This window comes from Hyperolius riggenbachi, chromosome 2, assembly GCF_040937935.1.
Source record: "Hyperolius riggenbachi isolate aHypRig1 chromosome 2, aHypRig1.pri, whole genome shotgun sequence".
Classification (NCBI taxonomy): domain Eukaryota; kingdom Metazoa; phylum Chordata; class Amphibia; order Anura; family Hyperoliidae; genus Hyperolius; species Hyperolius riggenbachi.
In genome coordinates this window covers 531,342,641-531,361,643 of record NC_090647.1, presented here as the reverse complement: position 1 = coordinate 531,361,643, position 19,003 = coordinate 531,342,641, and the positions used below count along the sequence as shown (strand labels likewise).

General features: G+C 46.0%; 2 protein-coding genes and 1 long non-coding RNA gene across 3 annotated transcripts in view; 1 reads left to right on the top strand and 2 right to left on the bottom strand.

Moving 5' to 3' along the window:
• The window catches only part of PROS1 (protein S), a 120,655-nt gene extending 115,473 nt beyond the window's left edge, over positions 1 to 5,182 (bottom strand). Inside the window, exon 1 of the mRNA XM_068270661.1 lies at positions 4,962 to 5,182. Within this exon, the coding sequence (XP_068126762.1) occupies positions 4,962 to 5,040 (79 nt within the window). The 5' untranslated portion in view covers positions 5,041 to 5,182. The remainder of the gene's footprint in view (positions 1 to 4,961) is intronic.
• LOC137547264 (uncharacterized) overlaps positions 1 to 10,653 on the top strand; it is a 62,321-nt gene extending 51,668 nt beyond the window's left edge. The window contains exon 2 of the long non-coding RNA XR_011026544.1: positions 10,480 to 10,653. This is a non-coding gene — a long non-coding RNA (uncharacterized lncRNA). The remainder of the gene's footprint in view (positions 1 to 10,479) is intronic.
• The window catches only part of STX19 (syntaxin 19), a 28,968-nt gene continuing 19,035 nt past the window's right edge, over positions 9,071 to 19,003 (bottom strand). The window contains exon 2 of the mRNA XM_068270662.1: positions 9,071 to 10,067. Within this exon, the coding sequence (XP_068126763.1) occupies positions 9,148 to 10,014 (867 nt within the window). The 5' untranslated portion in view covers positions 10,015 to 10,067 and the 3' untranslated portion in view covers positions 9,071 to 9,147. The remainder of the gene's footprint in view (positions 10,068 to 19,003) is intronic.

Sequence of the window (19,003 nt, the reverse complement as noted above, 5' to 3'; positions counted from 1 at the left end):
TGCGTAAAATTTTACGCTTGCGGTACATAATCATGCGTAAATATTTGTGAACGTCAAGATGGGTTTCGTTCAGTTGGGAATTTACCGCAAGTGCATTTCCGCATACGGTAAATCATTGAGAATAGAGCCCACTGTGGCACAAAAGGCAGGACCACTAGTTGCTCGTAATCAATATATGGAACAAAGGAACCTTCATACATATGTGTACCGTATATACTCGCAAGCAAGCCGAATTTTGGACCCACAAAAAGTGGGTCAAAAGTTGGGGGGTCGGCTTGCTTGCGAGTGATGTGCCTGAGGGTCGCTCCCCCCGCCCTCTCCCACCCGCTCCCCCACTACCTACCCATACTGGGCACTATACTAGCTATATTGGGACACACTGGGGGGGATCATGCGGCCAGCATTTCCTACCCCCGGCTTATATGAGGGTCAATCATTTTTTCCTGGTTTTTCAGGCAAAAGTTGGGGGGTCGGCTTATATGCGGGTCGGCTTGCTTGCGAGTATATACAGTATGTTGACATGGCATTGCTAGACAAACTTTTACTCCTTCAAACCTACACTCAAAACACACCTGTTCAGACAGGCCTATCATTTGCTAGAGGTAGATTTGGAGGTTCACAGCCTCATATGCTAAAACCCGTGTCAGCTTCCCGAATGTCTCCAACCCACTACCTCTAGATTGTAAGCTTACAAGGGACCTCCTCCTAGTGTTTCTAATGCTGAGCATACATGGAGGGATCCGGCGGCTAATCGACCATGGACCACGGCCACCCGGATCGATTCCCGCTCGTCCCCATGGGCGCTTCCTTATCTTCCGCTCGATTCCCCACTATTGTCCGCCCGCGGGGATCGAGCGAGGAATCGATCCGCGCGGTGATCGGACCTGTCGGAAATGATCAATCGAGCCATCTACGGCTCAATGGATAAGGAAGTATCAACCCGTGTATGCCCAACATTAGTCTTCTGTAATTTATCATATGAACGTGTACCAGTATTGGTAATAACCACACCTAACAATGTATGTATTTGTATTGCTGGATTTCCTGATTGTACAGCGTTTTGAACTTCTCATGTGTCTCTATTCTCATGTGTCACAATTTGTTTTGTTCAATGCACAACACTATGGAAGATGTTGTAGATATATAAATAAAAAAGAAAAATAATTATAATACAGTAGATCACATCACTATCAAAAGTTTAGCCTATGGCCTAAAGAAGATATGTAACGTTTGCCAGCTGCAACAATCGTTTTTGATGATTTTGCCCCCCCCCCCCTCCTGAGTTGTCTCCTAGGTGATATTTTCACATCTTGTCAATAAAATACCTTTTAAAGAGAACCTGTAACGAAGAACCTGTAACGAAGAAAACCTCCCCTGGGGGTACTCACCTGGGGTGGGGGAAGCCTTTGGATCCTATTGAGGCTTCCCCCGTCCTCCTGTGTCCCACGGCGGCGGCGAAAATCCTCCCCGAACGTCAGCGATGTAAATATTTATATTTGCGCAGGCGCAGTATTGGCTCTCCGCACAGAGATAGGCGGAAATAGCCGATCGCTGTCGGGTCGCTCTACTGCACAGGCACAAGTCTCCTGCGCAGTAGAGCGGACCTGATGGAGGTCGGCTATTTCCACCTATCTCCGTGCTGGGAGCTGCAACAGCGCCACCTGCTGGAGCCAGGGAAGGTAAATATAGCAAGCCTTGTCAGGGTTGTCGAGGGAGGATTCCGGGACACTTCGGGGGAGCCAGCGCTGGATTGCCTGCAGCTACAGGGGAGGGGGAAGCCTCACTGGGACCCTGAGGCTTCCCCCTCCCAAGGTGAGTACCCCCCAGGGGAACTTTTTTTTGATACAGTCTCTTTAAACCAATAGCAAGCAAGAAAATACTCTAAAAATTTTGATAGTACCTTTTCACCAACCTTTTCAATTGTAAAATGCTGAAAAGCTATTTAAAAGAGATTTCTTTTATTATTATTTATATAGCGCTGGAATCTTTCGCAGCACTTTACAGAGTATATTGTCTTGTCACTTAACTGTCCCTCAGAGGGGCTCACAATGTCATCTCTACCATTGTAGTCTAGGGACAATTTTCTGGGAGAAGCTAATTAACTTATCTGTATGTTTTTGTGATGTGGGAGGAAACCAGAGTGCCCAAAGGATACCCACACAGACGTGGGGAGTACATACAATCTCCATGCAGATATTGCCCTGGCTGGGATCAAGACCAGAGACCCAGCAATGCAAGGCAAGAGTAAAGGTAGCCATACACTGGTCGATTTGCCATTAGATCGACCAGCTGACAGATCCCTATCTGATCGAATCTGATCAGAGAGGGATCGTATGGCTGCCTTTACTGCGAACAGATTGTGAATCGATTTCAGCCTGAAACCGATCACAATCTGTGGAGCCGCCGCTGCCGCCTGTCCCCCCCCCCCCTGCGCATACATTACCTGACGCTGGCTCCCGGGCATCTTCTCCACGCTGCACCCGCTCCATCCCGATGCTTCCTGTGTCACTCCGTGACCAGGAAGTTCAAATAGAGCGCCCTCTATTTGAACTTCCTGGTCACTGCAGTGACACAGGAAGCACCGGGATGGAGCAGGTGCAGCGCGGAGAAGATGCGGAGAAGACGCGGAGAAGATGCCCGGGAGCCAGCGTCAGGTAATGTATACCTGATCGGATCGGCCGTCGCTAGCGACGCGCTCCCTACCCGCGGGTGATCGAGGGTAATTTCCCGCACGGTGCGATCGACGGAGCGATCCGATTTCGGGAGGAAATCGGATCGGCGGGTGCGTTTAGCGCGAACGATTGGCAGCAGATTCGATCCCAGGATCGAATCTGCTGTCGAAACGGCCGCAAATCGGGCCAGTGTATGGCCACCTTAATACCCACTATTCCACCATGCTGCCCAGATGAAAATGATCTCCTAGGAGATATCCCAGGAGAAATAGTGAATTGCATATGGGCCATAGAATGTTAGGATTTGGGAGTACCTGGAGTAGTGTTAGGTTTAAGATCAGCATTGTGATAAGCATACATAGAAGGAGATAATTTCACGGTACTTCTTCTGAGTAAAAGTCAACCATGACCCATGACATCAGCTACTTCCTGTTCAGCAGTTTGCTGAATCCTGGCCTGTGTCAGCATGCTTGTCTGTCTCCTCCCCCTCCATAGTACAGAAGATGGTGCTCGGTAAGTAGATGTGCAGCATACCTGCATTTTCAGCTGTTACCACAAAAATCTTGATATAATGCTTCAAGGGATCCGAGGCACTCATACTCATTCACCTCATCTACTTGGTACATTGTTTGACATGGACCTGAAGAAGCAGTGGGGCACCCACAAAACGCATTGTCCCATCCTTTGTTGTGTGCAATAAAACTGTTTTAGTTTAGTAGATTATTGTGGCTGATTCATCAGGAGAGGTAAGACTTCTGTTACCGCTCCTTTTTAACTGTTTTAAAGTGTTTTATTTCCCATTGGGCACCTCCTAACCCCGCCCCTCCTTATCTTCAGGGGACAAGCATCTTAAATTACTTATGCACACTAAATGTTTGTGAGCTGAAAAGATTGTTCAGGAATTTGGAGTGCACAGGCATACTCTGTCACCATTAATGACATTGTTATTGATCTGTCATGTTGGCTAAATAACACCCAGCCTCTATAACTCTTCTACCGGTGTCCCATCATGCTTCATGAATATATGCCCATCATAGCTATAGGGTAATTGCAGATTGGTTTATTTGTCATCAATAGAGCCTGGCAGATCTATATGTAAAGCATTCTACACACCCTAGAATGGATGTCCGACAGATATTCAGTGGCTAAATGGAGTACTTATTAAGGGCTCTGCCTTTGACATGGGAGACCAGGGTTTGAATCCTGGCTAGGGTCAGTACCTATTCAGTAAGGAGTTCAAGGCAAGACTCCCTAACACTGCAGGGTGGCCTCCTGAGCGTGTCCCAGTGGCTGCAGCTCTTGAGCGCTTTGAGTCCGATAGGAGAAAAGCGCTATATAAATGTTCAGATTATTATTATTATTATATTGTCAAAACGGAGCCAAATGATGTAAAACGACAGAAATGAGCGACCGATTTCTGGTATTTTGCCCAATCCAACTGCCGGATCAATTCAGACGACTATTGGGCAGATATTGTGCAGTTGGCAAGATGCATACAAGGTCGTTTAGACAACATTGTTCATGCACATGCGTGCACCGTATTCTAATTAGGTACGTAGTCATTTGAAATATTGGTGAGTGTGGACAATGTTGTCCAAACTATGTGTTGTTACTTCTTGCCTGGTTATGTTGTTTGAGTGTCGTCCCTCATTTGCGTGCGCCGACTTTAATCTAGCATTTGTACGGACCTTAATAGTCCCAGCTCCATGCTGTTAGACCTACAGCTTCATTTTAAAGGGAACCTAAACTGAGAAGGATATGGATTTTTACTTTTAAAATAATACCAGTTGCCTGACTCTCCTGCTGATCCTGTGTCTCTCATAATTTTAGCCACAGCCCCTGAACAAGCATGCAGATCAGGTGCTCTGACTGAAATCAGACTGGATTAGCTGCATGCTAGTTCCAGGTGTGTGATTCAGCCACTGTTTCAGCAAAAGAGATCAGCAAGACTGCCAAGCAAATGGTATTGTTTAAATGGAAACATCCATATCCCTCTCAGTTAAGGTTCCCTTTAATCTCTCCTCAATGCTTCCATCATCCCTGTTTAGAATTACAGGACCTATCACGTGGAAACACGCTGGATGATCTCCGGGCAATAACAAAACGCTTCCAAAGCCCCCGTGAGTTTGTTGTCACCCTCGTTAACCCTTGCCTCGCCACGCCACGCTCGGATCGGTCGGATTGCTGGTGGGTACTAAACAGTGCATGGCCACAACAAGCAACATACAAGACTTAAACGACTCAGATTTAAAGTTCTAACAAAAGAGAGAAAAGAGGAAATAGACTTACATGTCCGTCCTCCGGCCAGTGTGGGCATCAGCAGGGAGGTAGCCAGCAGGGTCACACAGACTGAGCTCAGTAACATCATGTTCCGTTATACAGACAAGCCAGGAGCTGGTACAGCAGCCTGGCCTGCACACTACTGTGTCTGTGTACAGAGCTCAGCCTCCTATTCAGTGTGCTGGGCTGGGGGGGAGCTGTGCTGCATAGACAGGGCCAAGGCCCAATGAGTCCAGGGCACTTCCAGGAAACATCCCTCCCCTGTGAACTGACATGACAAGTACACAAACACAGCCCCATGGGATCAGGTATCCACAGGCATTATTATGCTTTATCAGGCAGCAGGGGGGGGGCATTGCAAAACAGCTAGCTATTTACATTAAGCCTGCTCTCCCTCGCCTACTCACAGCTGTTATGTGACGAAATGGACTTTCATCGGAAACAGCACAAATCACAAATGGCCTAACAATGCTGCTTAATAGAGCAAAACATACCTCTTTATAAAAAAAGTTCCACAACTTCTTTAGAACTTTAGAGAATAAACAGAGCATGATGGGAAAAAAACAGAGAGCTAAAAAAGAAACAAAGAAACTGTTCATAGCTCCCAACTGTCCCTCTTTTGGAGGATCAGTCCCTTTTTGGGTACCCTGTCTTTCCGTACCTCTTTTTAATCTGCTGTCCCTTTCTTAGGACTCATGCACAGATCTGTGGAAATATTTGTATTTTTCTACTGAAACATGTGTTTTAACCTCCCTGGCTTTATGATTATTTCCAGATTTAGGGTCTAAAAGTCATGCAATTTTTTCACAAGCTTTTAGACCCTATAAACAAGAAAAAAAAAACATACCACAGAGAGATCTGCAGCAGCTCCTGCATATAACTCACTCAGGTACGGGAGTACCGATCTGAGCTGCAGATTTCCGTCCAAAGCCTGACTCGGGATTACCGCTAATGAGGTTAGCTGACTCTAATCTTTATCCCCACCCTTTAAATTTATATGTCTCTTATTTTCAAAAGTTAATATAAAGGAAAATGAACCAGGAGAGAAAGGACTAGTGTGGGTTGAATGACAAAACTTCATATTTTTCGTATGAAATCTTTATGGTACGCGTGACTGGGGATGTGCCGGGGGCTTGTTTAGGGGGATTCAGAGCTTATTACTTAAAAAGATTTTATACATACCTGGGACTTCCTCCAGTCCCATCCGCTCCGATCACTCCCACGCCACAGTCCTCCACTGCCCGCAGCTTTGGGAACCGGGTTCCGTCACTGACGTCAGTCGTTGCCAGCTACGCAGGAGAAGTGCACTCTTTGCGTATCTCTCCAGCAGCTGCGCACTTCTCTTACGCCAGACTGGCTCCGACTGACGGAAATGCGGGGTCCGGTTCCCGAAGCTGCGGGCAGAGGAGGACGGCGGCGTGGGAGCGATCCGAGCAGATGGGGCTGGAGGAAGCCCCAGGTGTGTATAAAATCTTTTTAATCATTAAAGGACTTACGAGGCGAGACTGTGAAAAAAAAGTTAAATTCCTGGCTGGCAGCTGTAGCCTTAGGGGATGCCATCCGCATCCTCCGTTCCACTCTGCTGTGGAGTTTTTTTCAATTTACACCCTCTGTTCTGTCCCCGACCCCATCCCTTGGGTCATCCTGTCCCGTCCTCACTCCTCCAGTCCCGTCCTCACGCCCGGCAGTCTCGTGCGCTTTACAGCCTTGAGAACGCCGGGAGCGAGGACAGGACTGGAGGAGGACTTAGAGCTGCGCAGCCGCACTCGCGGCTATACAGACTGCGCAGGTGTGGCGAGACTGGCGGCCATCTTTATTGGGGAAAATCAGGATGACCCAAGGGATGGGGTCGGGGCCAGAACAGAGGGTGTAAATTGAAAATAAAAACCCACAGCAGAATGGAACGGAGGATGCGGATGGCGTCCCATAAGGCTACAGCTGCCAGCCAGGTATTTCACTTTTTTTCACAGTCTCGCCTCGTAAGTCTTTTAAGCTCTGATACACGTTAAGTGTCCCTCTTTCTTATCTCAAAAAGTTGGGAGGTATGAGTAAACTGACAACTGGTTCAGGGAATGGTCGAGAAAAGTTTATACAAATTTCTTTTCTATTTTTCTTTCATTTGGGGTTATTATTACTGTATGTTCTACCGTGTGGTAGAACAGCGCTTAAAGCAATTGACAGACCGCTGTTTCGAGCATCTCCAGCTGTTTTTCAAGTTGACAAAAACAGCAACACACAAGTGTTTTCACTCTCCAGCCTGTTATATAGTCTGAACTGATCAATCATAAGACAGCATGTCCAATACCCACCCAATCAGCTTAAAGGGAACTAAACTCTGGTAAAAAAAAAACGAGCTTAACTTACCTGGGGCTTCAACCATCCTAGCCTTTTCCTAGACATTTCCGAGGACATTGGCATGGGAACATTTTTTTAAAGGTACAGGTAAGTATTTCTGGTTAAGTAAGAATATTAAAATACTTTACGCATCGTGTTTTTACTTCATTTAACCCTTTGTGGAAATGGGTAAGGGGTACTTTGTACCCCTAAACTAATTACTCCTGGTAGGGGGGCAGGCATCCCAGATGCCCCCCCCCCCCGGGAGTCATCGCCTCCACCTCCTCCTGGGGCACGGGAGGTGGGGAAGAGCCTGCTTTTTATAAGGGGTGAGTGGCTCCAGAAGGGAGTGTAGCCTGATTGGCTACAATGTGCCTGCTGACTGCAATGTAGAGGGTCAAAGTTGACCCTAATGGTGCACTATGGGGGCGAACCAAATTTCCGGAAAAGTTTGCGGTTCTCCGCGATCGGTGGTCTAATCTAACAGTTCCACTCTGGGTGTAAAAATCGCCCCTGTGACCCCTGCTATCGCTGGGGGGTCAGGAGCTTGGGGGTACTGGAGCGCTCCTGTATGTAATGCAGAGAAGCAGGGGCAGTGGAGTGTTACACTCCCGGCTACATGACAAGTCTTCGTCCATCCTCTTCAGTGCAGCTCATCACCGCGTCACGCAGCCAATCTTCTCCTAGCTCCATTATCTACTTGTCATGTGACAGGGACAGAAGCTGCATAGTGATTGGCTGCACTGAGTGGCGTTCAGCTGCACAGAAAAGGATGGAAGAGGACCTGTCATGCCGCTGGGAGCCGGTAATCTACAATGGTCTGCTGATGCACTGGAGTGGGACCCAGTCGAGGTCAGCTATATACTTGGAGGGGTGGGGCGGGTGGAAGATATCTGCAGGAGGAGGGCAGCTTAATACAGTTACACCCCTGGTGTCACTCTTATATACATTTCCCTGGTAGCCCCTGGTAGAGTTCATCCGCCAGGTTGATCGCTGGCTGAGGAACCGGAGGCTCTGGGGCTGCTGTACACACGTTGGATTCTTTGTTGAGAACTGTCTAGAGTGTGCATAAGGCTTTGCTCTAGCTGACCAACAGTCTCACTGATCGCTTAACCTGTAAAAATATTATAACATATTATCAGGGCCGGATTTGTACTCTTTACCGCCCAAGGCCACTGTCACCAGCTGCCTCCCTTCAATATAGGTAACGAGATGACCCCCCCCCTTTCCTCCAGTATAGGTAGCCAGATGACCCCTCCCCCTTTCCCTCCAGTATAGGTAGCCAGATGACCCCTCCCCCTTTCCCTCCAGTATAGGTAGCCAGATGACCCCTCCCCCTTTCCCTCCAGTATAGGTAGCCAGATGACCCATTTCCCTCCAGTATAGGTAGCCAGATGACTCCCTCAATCCCCCCCCCTCCTTTCAGTATCGGTAGCCAGCTCACTTTCACACTGCAGCAACCATCAGTGTCACTCATTTCTCCACTCGTCTCCAGTGCAGAAGCTTCCTCTTCCTTTCCGTTTCCAATGGCGCCCAAGTTCATAGCCGTTGGGCACAATGCAAATGTGCACAGAGAGCAAGGTAGCTGCTGCATAGGTGGCTGGCAGCAGAGTACCGCAGTCAGACGCTGGCCTGATCTCCCTGCAATGCTGCATTTGCAAACTTGCAAAAGGCTGCACCAGTTTAGCCTGCTGCTTTGGTGTCCTTGCTCCTGTGGTGCTCTAGGCCATGACCTAGGAGCCTTGGCCTAAATTCGGCCCTGTATATTATTCTAAACATATATCTTAAATTAAGGAAGAATATATTCTTTTAATAAAAAATTAAATAATGTAAACCACACAAGTTAAACATTGATAAAACATTAGAAACAAGGACAGCAACAGCAAAATAACATCCTACAGGGGTTTTTCTTTCGGTATTTAACGGCCAATCTAAACTTCTCATTGGTCTTTTGTACATAGTCCTCTACGTTCTTTGTGGCCATTTCAATGTTGTTCAAGGCTTCCCCTTGGTCCTCCACTAAAATATAAATCTGGATAAAGAGGTCCTTCAGGTCCCTTATTTGGTTTTCTAAAGTGACCAGTTCCTTGTGTCTTTGTTCGATCTCCGTTAACTGGCTTCTGGTGATCTTAGCTTCTGTAAGCAGGTTCTCGTTGAAGACATCCCATTTTCCTTGCTCCACCATTTTGTTGACTTCCTCCTCACTTACTTCCTTTCCTGCCACCTCCAACTGCCGGATGATGAAAGTTTTACATTTGGCTTGCTTGTCAGCGATGGTTTCATTATACTCAAACATCGTCTTTTGAAAACTTCTAAATAATGCTGCATGGTGGGTCTTTAGTATCCTCACAACGCTAGATGACTTCCCCAAATCTGTTTCTGCTTTATCAATGTGGCGAGACAATTTGTCCAAGCGGTTCTTAATGTTCTCCGCTTGACTCTTGATGTCCTTTGTTATATTGCTCTCTATCTTCAGAACACTGAACCGCCTCATAGCTGAGACGAGGATTCTCTGTTGTTGTCCAAATTTTGTCACGTTCTCTGAAAGCTCATTAATGTCATTTTGAATTTTTTTAATTTCCAATAGGTACCTATCAAGGATGGGCTCCCGTTCAAATATGACAGCTTGCTGCTGAAACTCGGCGGGTTCTTCTGTAGGACCTTCTGCTTTTTGGGAGTCTTCAAACTCTTTGGCTTTTTGCAACAGCTCTTGAAGACGATCCTTCATTTTGACTCTTTCTTGAACCAGTTGTCAGCTTAATCTCAAACAGCCTCTAAGGCCTATTAAAAGAAAATAAAAGAAGAGTTGTTATAAGTTGCTTACATTGTGTGTTTCATGATCAAATGCATCACAAATAAGATCCGTAATAAATGTGGACCTTATTCAATGAAGTTTTCTCCTAGGTAATATTTTTATACTATATTTTCAATAAAATGCCTTTTAATCCACCAGTGAGCAAGAAAATATTCATAATAATTTCAAAAGTTCTTTTTACCTACTTTTTGGCACTTATTCAGCTATAGAGTGTTGAAAAATTATTTTAAACAGAATGTCAAACCTAATATCCTAGGAGAAAACCTAGGAGATAAAGTGAATTGAAAAAGGTCCACAGTCTCTAGAAATTTATTGTATGTGATTATTGTAATGGTCAATGCTAGAAAAAAATATAATTCTAACTTTTCTGCCCTCCAGGCGGCAGAGAGATCGGAACAAAAGCGGTTTCCCCTGGAATCCTTCTGACGTTTAACCCCTGTTTGAAGATGCGGAGGAGCTAGTGGGAAAATCACCTAAGCATGGCATGTGAAATGTCTCCTAGAAGTACCTCTAAGCTGTGGCAATGAAATAAAATGTTAAGAAAGACTAATAGATTTAGAGTGAGCAGAGGCAGTATAGCAAACATGTACATCTAAAAGGATGTGGGGAATGGTTGCTTCTTACTATTGTAATGCTGTCTCTGCACGGAGAACAGCATGTAACAACACAGACAAATACACACTCGTCTGCTGTTACTGAACAGGTTTTTGTCAATGGGCAAATTACCGAACTTTTACCGAACCTGTGAACATTTTTTTGAATTAGCACACAGAAGTCTAAAATACCGCATGTGGTATTTTAACATCAAGATTTTTTTTTATTGCACAGCCTTTTATGAATCGAGGCCTGTATGTGTAGTGAGTGAGTCAAAACTCACTGCAACTCACTTAGTATGAATGAGCCCTTGAGCTAAGTACTTACCAGAAGACCGCGGAAGATGGATCGGGGAGATACGCGCCGATGAACAACCGTTCCACGATCCACCTTACGCCATTGTGAATGTTAGTACAAATGACGGGTGCGGACGCATTGTTGAACAATCGCAGTAATTACCCTGAGGGTCAATGTCAACTGTGCACAATTGGATCCATCATGACAGTCGTTCAAAGCGAATAATTATCATGCGCAATTGGCTGTCGTTAAACATCGTTTAACAAACCTTTGTTAAACGATGTTGTGTGATATCGTGGAAGATCGTTCGTTGCAAAAAATCGTCTGTGGAAAAATCGCTTGGTGGATATGCAGCTTTAGTGCTCTGCTTTGGCAAAAGGAATGTCTGTGAAGAGTATTGCGAAAATTCAGAATAGGAATTTTAACAGTAAACAAAAAAAAGGACATTGAACCTGAGCCAGCTGATATACTAAATGGTTTTAAATGACGTAACTTTAACATTGCTGCGGAGCCGGTTAATCTAGTCGGTGGAAGAACAGAAACATCAAAATGATGGATGTTCTGTGGTTACAAAAGAAGAAATACCTTCTACCAGACCACTTCACAATTGGACAGAACACATTTAAAGCTAACTGTACAAGTTGAACTGCTGGCTTAGGCCCCATTCACACTTAGAAACGCAAAACGCAGGAGATTTTTTTCCGGCGTTTTGTAGGAGTGATTTTTCCGCGATTTCACGCAGAAAAATCACTGAACACTGCGGCGATTTTTCCGCGATCTCGTTTAGTGCTTCTATAGCTCTGAAACGCGATTGGTGGGAAATCGCCTGAGAATGGTGCAGACGACGCATTTGCGTTTCGCGTTTTTGCCCGTTTTTGGGTGATTTGGGGCGATTAGCGCAAATCGCCCAAGTAAGAACGGGCCCATAGGGTTTCATTACGCTATCGCTTTTAAAAAGCGCTAGCGTTTCAGCATTTTGCCGAAATCGCGGCAAAACGCTCTAGTGTGAATGGGGCCTATCTGAACAATTATAGCTTTTATTACTGTATTTGGACTGACTTTAGAACTCTCACTAACGAACATTCCGTTCAGATCAGCGGGCAGGACTAAAGATGTGACCATTAGTGATAAATTCCAGTATGTAAATCAGGGAGAGAAAAGATTTTACAATGGGCAATCACTGACTAATTTATGAAGCAATATTGTAAAAAAAAAAAACAATTTTATTATGTTATTTTCAGTACAGTTCCTCTTTAATGAGCAAATCTAAAAATGCCATCTAATAGCTTACTTACTGAGAATGTTTTTTTTGTTTTTTTTTTATGAAGCTTCTGCAGCTAAAAATCTTTAAATTTTGACCATTACTATTAAACCCCCTATATAAATGCCTTTATTGCCACCTAGTGGTGAGAGTATATATTGCACTGTGGAGTTGCAGCTGCCTACATACAGTATAGTGATGGACCTCGCTTACAAGTAAGGATGGATGAGGTCTTCCTCCCATGTGTGATCTGCCAATGAACCAGCTGGCTCCTCTCCAGTCCTTCCTGAACTCTATAGCTCAGCTCATCCACCTCTCTTCTCACTCCTCAGATACCACTGTCATGTCATCTACTGGTTGCACATCAAACACTGGATTCAGTTCAAGTTTCTAATGGCCCATACTCACGGGCTGCAAAAGTGGCCTGTCGCCAGCACACGTGAGCGTGTGGGCGACAGGCCAGCGACAGCTCCTCGCCAGGTCCCTCCACATACACACGCGGAAGAGGGACCAGCGGCGCGACGGAAGCTGTCGCCGACGTTCCTCCTCCCCCCGCCGGAAGCTCCGTATACTTCATGGAGGTTGTTGTCGCTAGTCCGCATACTCACGCGACTGTCGCCATGCGATTGAAACTTCCAATCGCCCGGCGACATCAGCGACAGGCGACAGTTCGGGGTGCACGCGTGCAACGCCGCATACTCACGGGCGACCTGTCGCCGCAACACGCACGCCCCGCGTGTTGCGGCGACAATTGTAGCCCGTGAGTATGGGCCATAACACTTGCATACAAGTCTGGACACTTCAGTGAAAATATGCTGGTTAGAACACAGGTGCGCACGCACACACACCTACATTCTAATTACCCCCCCCCCCCCCCGCAAGCTTTCCGTTCCCTCCCCAAAAGCCACAATGTCGGGTGTTGTTGTTTCCCCCCATCCATTAGGCAGGGCAGCAGCGGAGCGTTATACATGCTTCTGGCAGCGTACTTTTAAGAATAGTGCAAGTATAAAAAAAAAGTCATGGATTTTGCGGGGTAAAATATCAGTAATTTTTACCGATATTTTACTATGGCCTAACCTGACCCCATTCTCCTTTCAACCCTTCCTTTATTGATGCCTAACCCTAACCAACTACCCCTAGCCAATGCCTAATCCTAACCAGTCCCCCCAACCAATGCCTTACTTTAACTGACCCCCCCAAACTGAAGCCTAACTGTAACCGGTCCCCCCAACAATGCCTAAACCTAACCGCCCCCACCAATATCAGCCAATATTTTTTTCTGGATTAGTAATGTACCCTGATTACCCCTGCCATGCTACAAAAAAGTTATAGCCACAAAATTGAACTATTATAACTTGTGGGGTTTTATTTTTAAATGATTTGGCTGTGGGAGCTCTTTATAGACTTTAACTGGTTCTGGACCTTAGTCATTTAACCACTTGAGGACTGCAGTGTTAAACCCCCCTAAAGACCAGGCAATTTTTCAGGAAATAGGCCACTGCAGCTTTAAGGCCTCGCTGCAGGGCCACGCAACTCAGCACACAAGTGATCACCCCCTTTTCTCCCCACCAACAGAGTTTCTGTTGGTGGGATCTGATCCCTGCCAGAATGTTTATTTTTTTTAAATAAAAAATGTTTGTAATATTTTACAAATATATTTCCTTATTTATTACATTTTTTTCCCCCCAAACACCCTACCTCCCCCAGCCAGCCAATAGCGGCGATTGGCTCTCATAGGCTTCAGCCTATGAAAGCCGATCGCTCTCCTGTGTCCAAGGGGGACAGCCGTGTCACATGGCTGTCCCCAGTACAGCCCAGCCATAGATCACAGCACTGTACCTTGTAATTAGACAGCGGGTTCGCCGTCTAACAGTCTCCTAACGGCGACCACCGCTGGGAGACTGATCCCCTGCAAACTCCGCCCCCAGGACTGCACGCCGATCAGCGTTAGGTCCTGGGGCTGCCGCTGCGTCCACGCTAATTGGCGTGGAGCGGTCCAACCTATGCCCTGTTTGCGTGCTGCTATCCCTGCCAGTGCATAGATTTCAATCAGCCACTATGCGCGGTCTGGTCGCTCTCACCGTTCGCACCACTGTTCTGTCGCTCCACCCGCTTGCGCTGCTGTCACACTGACAGCAGTGCTTCCGCATCATGGTCAGCAGTCAATTTCATTGGCCCCTGACCTCGTAATTACTGTGAGCCAATCGCAGCAATCACATGTCTAATTAGGGAGAGGACGGCTCTGGTCCCTGTAGGGCCAGTTCCCTCTCGTTCTAAAGTGGTTAAGAAAAAACAAAAGAAAAAGGAAAAAAGAGCAACAACAACAAAAGAAAATACTGCAAAGAGTGTGACATGAGTTCACAGCATGCAGCTTGACTCTTCTTAGGAACTGTGCTTCAAGTTGTCATGAGATCAGTATGTGGCCTGATATTACTGACGTCCTCCTATCTAACAGATGCTATTTTTGTTTTTGCCGGCAATACCGTTCCTCAGGCTATAATACTTTCTAAATCAGTCACCTGAAACAAATATGCAGATCAGGTGTTTTGACATTCCTCTGACTTTCGTCTTACTTGCACCATGGTAATCACTCAACAAATAGCTAGCCAGGAAGACGTCAGCGAGTGGAGGCCTTAGTGTTCCCTCATGACAGGCTCACTTTAATGTGGCCCTGACCTGAGCAACATATACTGAGAACACCATGCTATGGGTATGATGTAATATGATGATACAGTTGAACTTCGCGAACCGCCATAGATTTCAATGGGCAGGCAAACTTTCAAAACTACAAACACTAACTCTAGATGTACCAGTCTCACTCACCACTCTCTCCTGGTACATCTTGCCTGTGTGCTGTGTCCAATGTTAGTCTAAGTCAGGGGTCCCCAAACTTTTTGGGTTAAGGGCCGGATCAAAACACTTCAAACTAATAGGGGGGCCGGAGTATACATAATATGATGTAGAAAACATTACATTGAACCTCGGTAGTGTAAACTATTACCTGTTAACACGCTCAGCCCTTTTGTTCCCATTCAACCAAAGTAGATATTATGCCGGCAATGCAGTATGTGCCGATAGTAAAAAAAAAACTATTTTCGACAGTGACGCATACTCAGTGGGCAGCCTGTCGTCCAATTGGACAGCAGTGTCACCTGATGCTGCATTTGATTGGAAGCCAGCGAATGACTGCTTGCTGGCTTCTACAGTATGTGGATGGGTGGTGCCAACACTGCTATTCTATACGCGAGACACCAATATTTAAAGATGTAGTGGCCCGCATCTATAAATAATACATTTAGTGAGTGGGGGGCCGGTGAAAAAGCCTTGGGGAGCCGCATTTTGCCCGCGGGCCTTAGTTTAAGGACCACTGGTCTAAGTGGTGTTTCCTGGCTTGATTTTGTCCAGATGGTATCCATTGCAATTTTTGTCCTGTATATTACAGATTACAATTGTTTGTGAAGGCCTGAAGAAGGTTACTCCGAAACCAGTCGACGTTGTCGTCTTTCTAAACAATTGCATATTTCAACATATGTTTTTGGTACTTGATAATAGGATGTTGTTTGCAAAGATGAATTCGCTTGAAGATTTGTGTTTTTACAAAAGAACGTTTTGATACATTAAAATGTCTTGAAACTTTTTTGTCTCTTCAAAAATATTTTCTGCCGTCATAGAGACAGGCAGAGCCTGTGAGATGCGGCGAGAATCGTCTGGTTTGAGCAGCGCGATCGGCGGCGAGCATCGGAAACGGCAGATGCGCGCTGCGGACAGTGATTGAGATCTACGCCCTACCAGCCAGGAGCTCACCCAAACAGGGCGTAGATCTCAATCACTGCGGTCCTTATCTAGTTAAAGAAACACTGAAGCGAAAAAAAAATGATGATATTATGATTTGTATGTGTAGCACAGCTAAGAAATAAATCAGATACATAAATCAGATACATCAGTGTAATTGTTTCCAGTACAGGAAGAGTTGAGAAACTCCAGTTGTTATCTCTATGCAAACAAGCCATTAAGCTCTCTGACTAAGTTAGTCATGGAGAGGGCTGTTATCTGACTTTTATTATCTCAACTGTTCCTGGACTATTTACTTTTCCTCTGCTAGAGGAGAGGTCATTACTTCACAGACTGCTCTGAAAGACTCATTTTGAATGCTGAGTGTTGTGTAATCTGCACATATTATTGAATGATGCAATGTTAGAAAAACCCTATATACCTGAAAATAAAAGTATGAGAATGTTTTCTTTGCTGCTAATCTTCTAGTAATTATTCATAGTACACAACCAATTCACTATATCATATATATTTTTTCGCTCCAGTGTCTCTTTAAGTAAAAAAATATTCAAATTAGCAGTGTTTCTAAGAACGTCAGGAGAAAGTGTCCCAGTATCTGGAGGAAGTTTCCTCACAACATTCCAAGCATCCCTACTGGTCATGTCACTGACCAATAGGAAATTCCAACTTGTCTGAGTTCCAGCTTGCCCTGTTGCTGGCTCTGCAATCTCTGGAACTACTGAACATTTTGCCATTCTGTAGGTCAGTTTTAGAGGAATTGGGGAAAGGTTTGAACTTCTGCCAGTTTTGTGTTTGTTCCCGTTCAGGTGTATTTTTTCTCTTCCTATCGCAGTGACACCAGGGGCTGCAATGGGCCCCAATGTTAGTCCATGGTGTCACCAGGAAATGTAATGAGTGGCAGATCTGAATTTTTTTCAGAAGTACTATCTCTTCCTCAGGCTATAATACTTTTTAAATCAGTCAGTGAACCAAAATAAACAGATCCCAGATCAAATGTAGGCCCTAATCAAAGTTCAAGACAAAAGCTGCCCGGCACCACTCCATTTTACGTAAAACCGCTTTAATATCAAGGCTGCTTCAAACGGACATCTCAGTATGCAGGCTGGTAAAACATGGTGACATGCAGTGATGAGGCTGGGGCAGCGTGGCAGTAGACCCAGTGCACACTACATGCACTTTAATCCAATTATCACAACGTATGCTATTTGGCAATTCCAAGGACACCAGAATCAGAATCAGCTTTATTCGCCAAGTACGCGGAATGACGTACCCGGAATTGTTTTTGGTACACATGGCATGGCAGTCGAACATAAACAAACATAGCAAACATATACAACATAGCAAACATAGCATGTACTACATCAAAAATAACATAACACACATGGGGCTCGATTCACAAAGCGGTGATAACTCAGTTATCACGCCTAAAAGACTTTAGGCATGATAACCTTTGCACCGCTGAGTTATCACCGATTTTTGCTGCACTTCGCACGAAGCTCCCGCGCGCAAAGTTTTGCGCGCGCAAACGCGCACGCAAAGTCCCATAGGGTTCAATGGGCGCTGCGTGCGCAAAATTCGCGCGAGTTTCTTCTTATCATGCCTAAAGTGAGTTTAGGCGTGATAAAGGGCTTTTAACTCGCGTGCAAACACTTTGCACCGCTTTGTGAATCAGGCCCATGGAGTGAGCCTAGGGAACATGCATTCAGGGCAAGGGCCAGGGGATGGCTGAACTGGTCATGGGGGGCTCGAGGTTGAGTTCAGAAGGTGTACCGCCTGAGGGAAGAAGGTATTCCAGCGTCTGGTGGTTCTGGAGGGGATGGCTCTGAAACGGCGGCCCAGTGGGAGAAGCTTGAAGAAGTGGTTGCCAGGGTGGGAGGGGTCTTGCGAGATCTTGATGGCTCTTGTCCTCATTCTGGTAGTGTGGAGAAGATCAAGGGGCGGCAGGGGCACTCCGATGATCTTTTCTGCGGTGCTGATTATTCTATGCAGTTTGTACTTGTCCCTGGCAGATGCCCCTGCATGCCAGACGATGAGAGAGGAGCACAGGATGGATTCCACGGTAGCCGTGTAAAAGCTCTTAAGCAGTTCACGCGGGATGCCGAATTTTTTTAGCTGGCGCAGTGTGGTAATGCAAACCATGGTGTGGCGTTCCTAACAGTGTGGTCTGGTTCTCTGCAATTGGAAAATACACTGCATGCTGCATTTTGTTGTGATGCCATCTAGGAAACCTGAGACGAGAATGAAAAAAAAATGTATATGTACCTAGGGCTTCCTTCAGCCCCCTCCAGGCTGTTTGCTCCCTGCCGCTCTCCTCCACCTACTAGATCAGGCTTTCTCAACCAGGGTTCCCTGGAACCCCAGGGTTCCTTGAGGACTCTGCAGGGGTTCCTTGGCATTTTACCCCATTGTGGGGGAAGTATAATAGAGCACACTATAATAGGTGGTACTGTAACAAGAAGCACTAAGTTGGGGGGTCAGGAGACAGTATAATGAGTGGCAGTGTAATAGGAGAAAGTGAAATTAGCAGCCTAACCTATTTAAAGACCATGCCTCCTGAAAAATAAATGCAGGGGTTCCTCGAGACCAAAACATTGTTTGCAGGGGTTCCTTGAGATCCAAAAGTTATTTACAGGGTTCCTCCAAGGTAAAAAAGTTGAGAAAGGCTGTACTAGATCCTCTGCCAGCCCGCCCAGTAATTCCTGTAGTCGTTGTGTATAGCGCATGCACGGCCCGCCCACGCGTGCCACCCACCACGCTCTTGCTGTAGGAAGCGGTCTGTGCAGTACTACTGCGGCAGCGGAACTGCACATTCATCAACTGAAGGGGGCTGCAGCATTTACCGAACTAGCTAGCAGAGGATTGATTCGGCCTGGGAGGATGGCAAGTATATATATACAGGGTCGGTTTTCACATGAAGCAAGGTGAAACATTTGCATGGGGCGCAGAGATTTCAGGGGC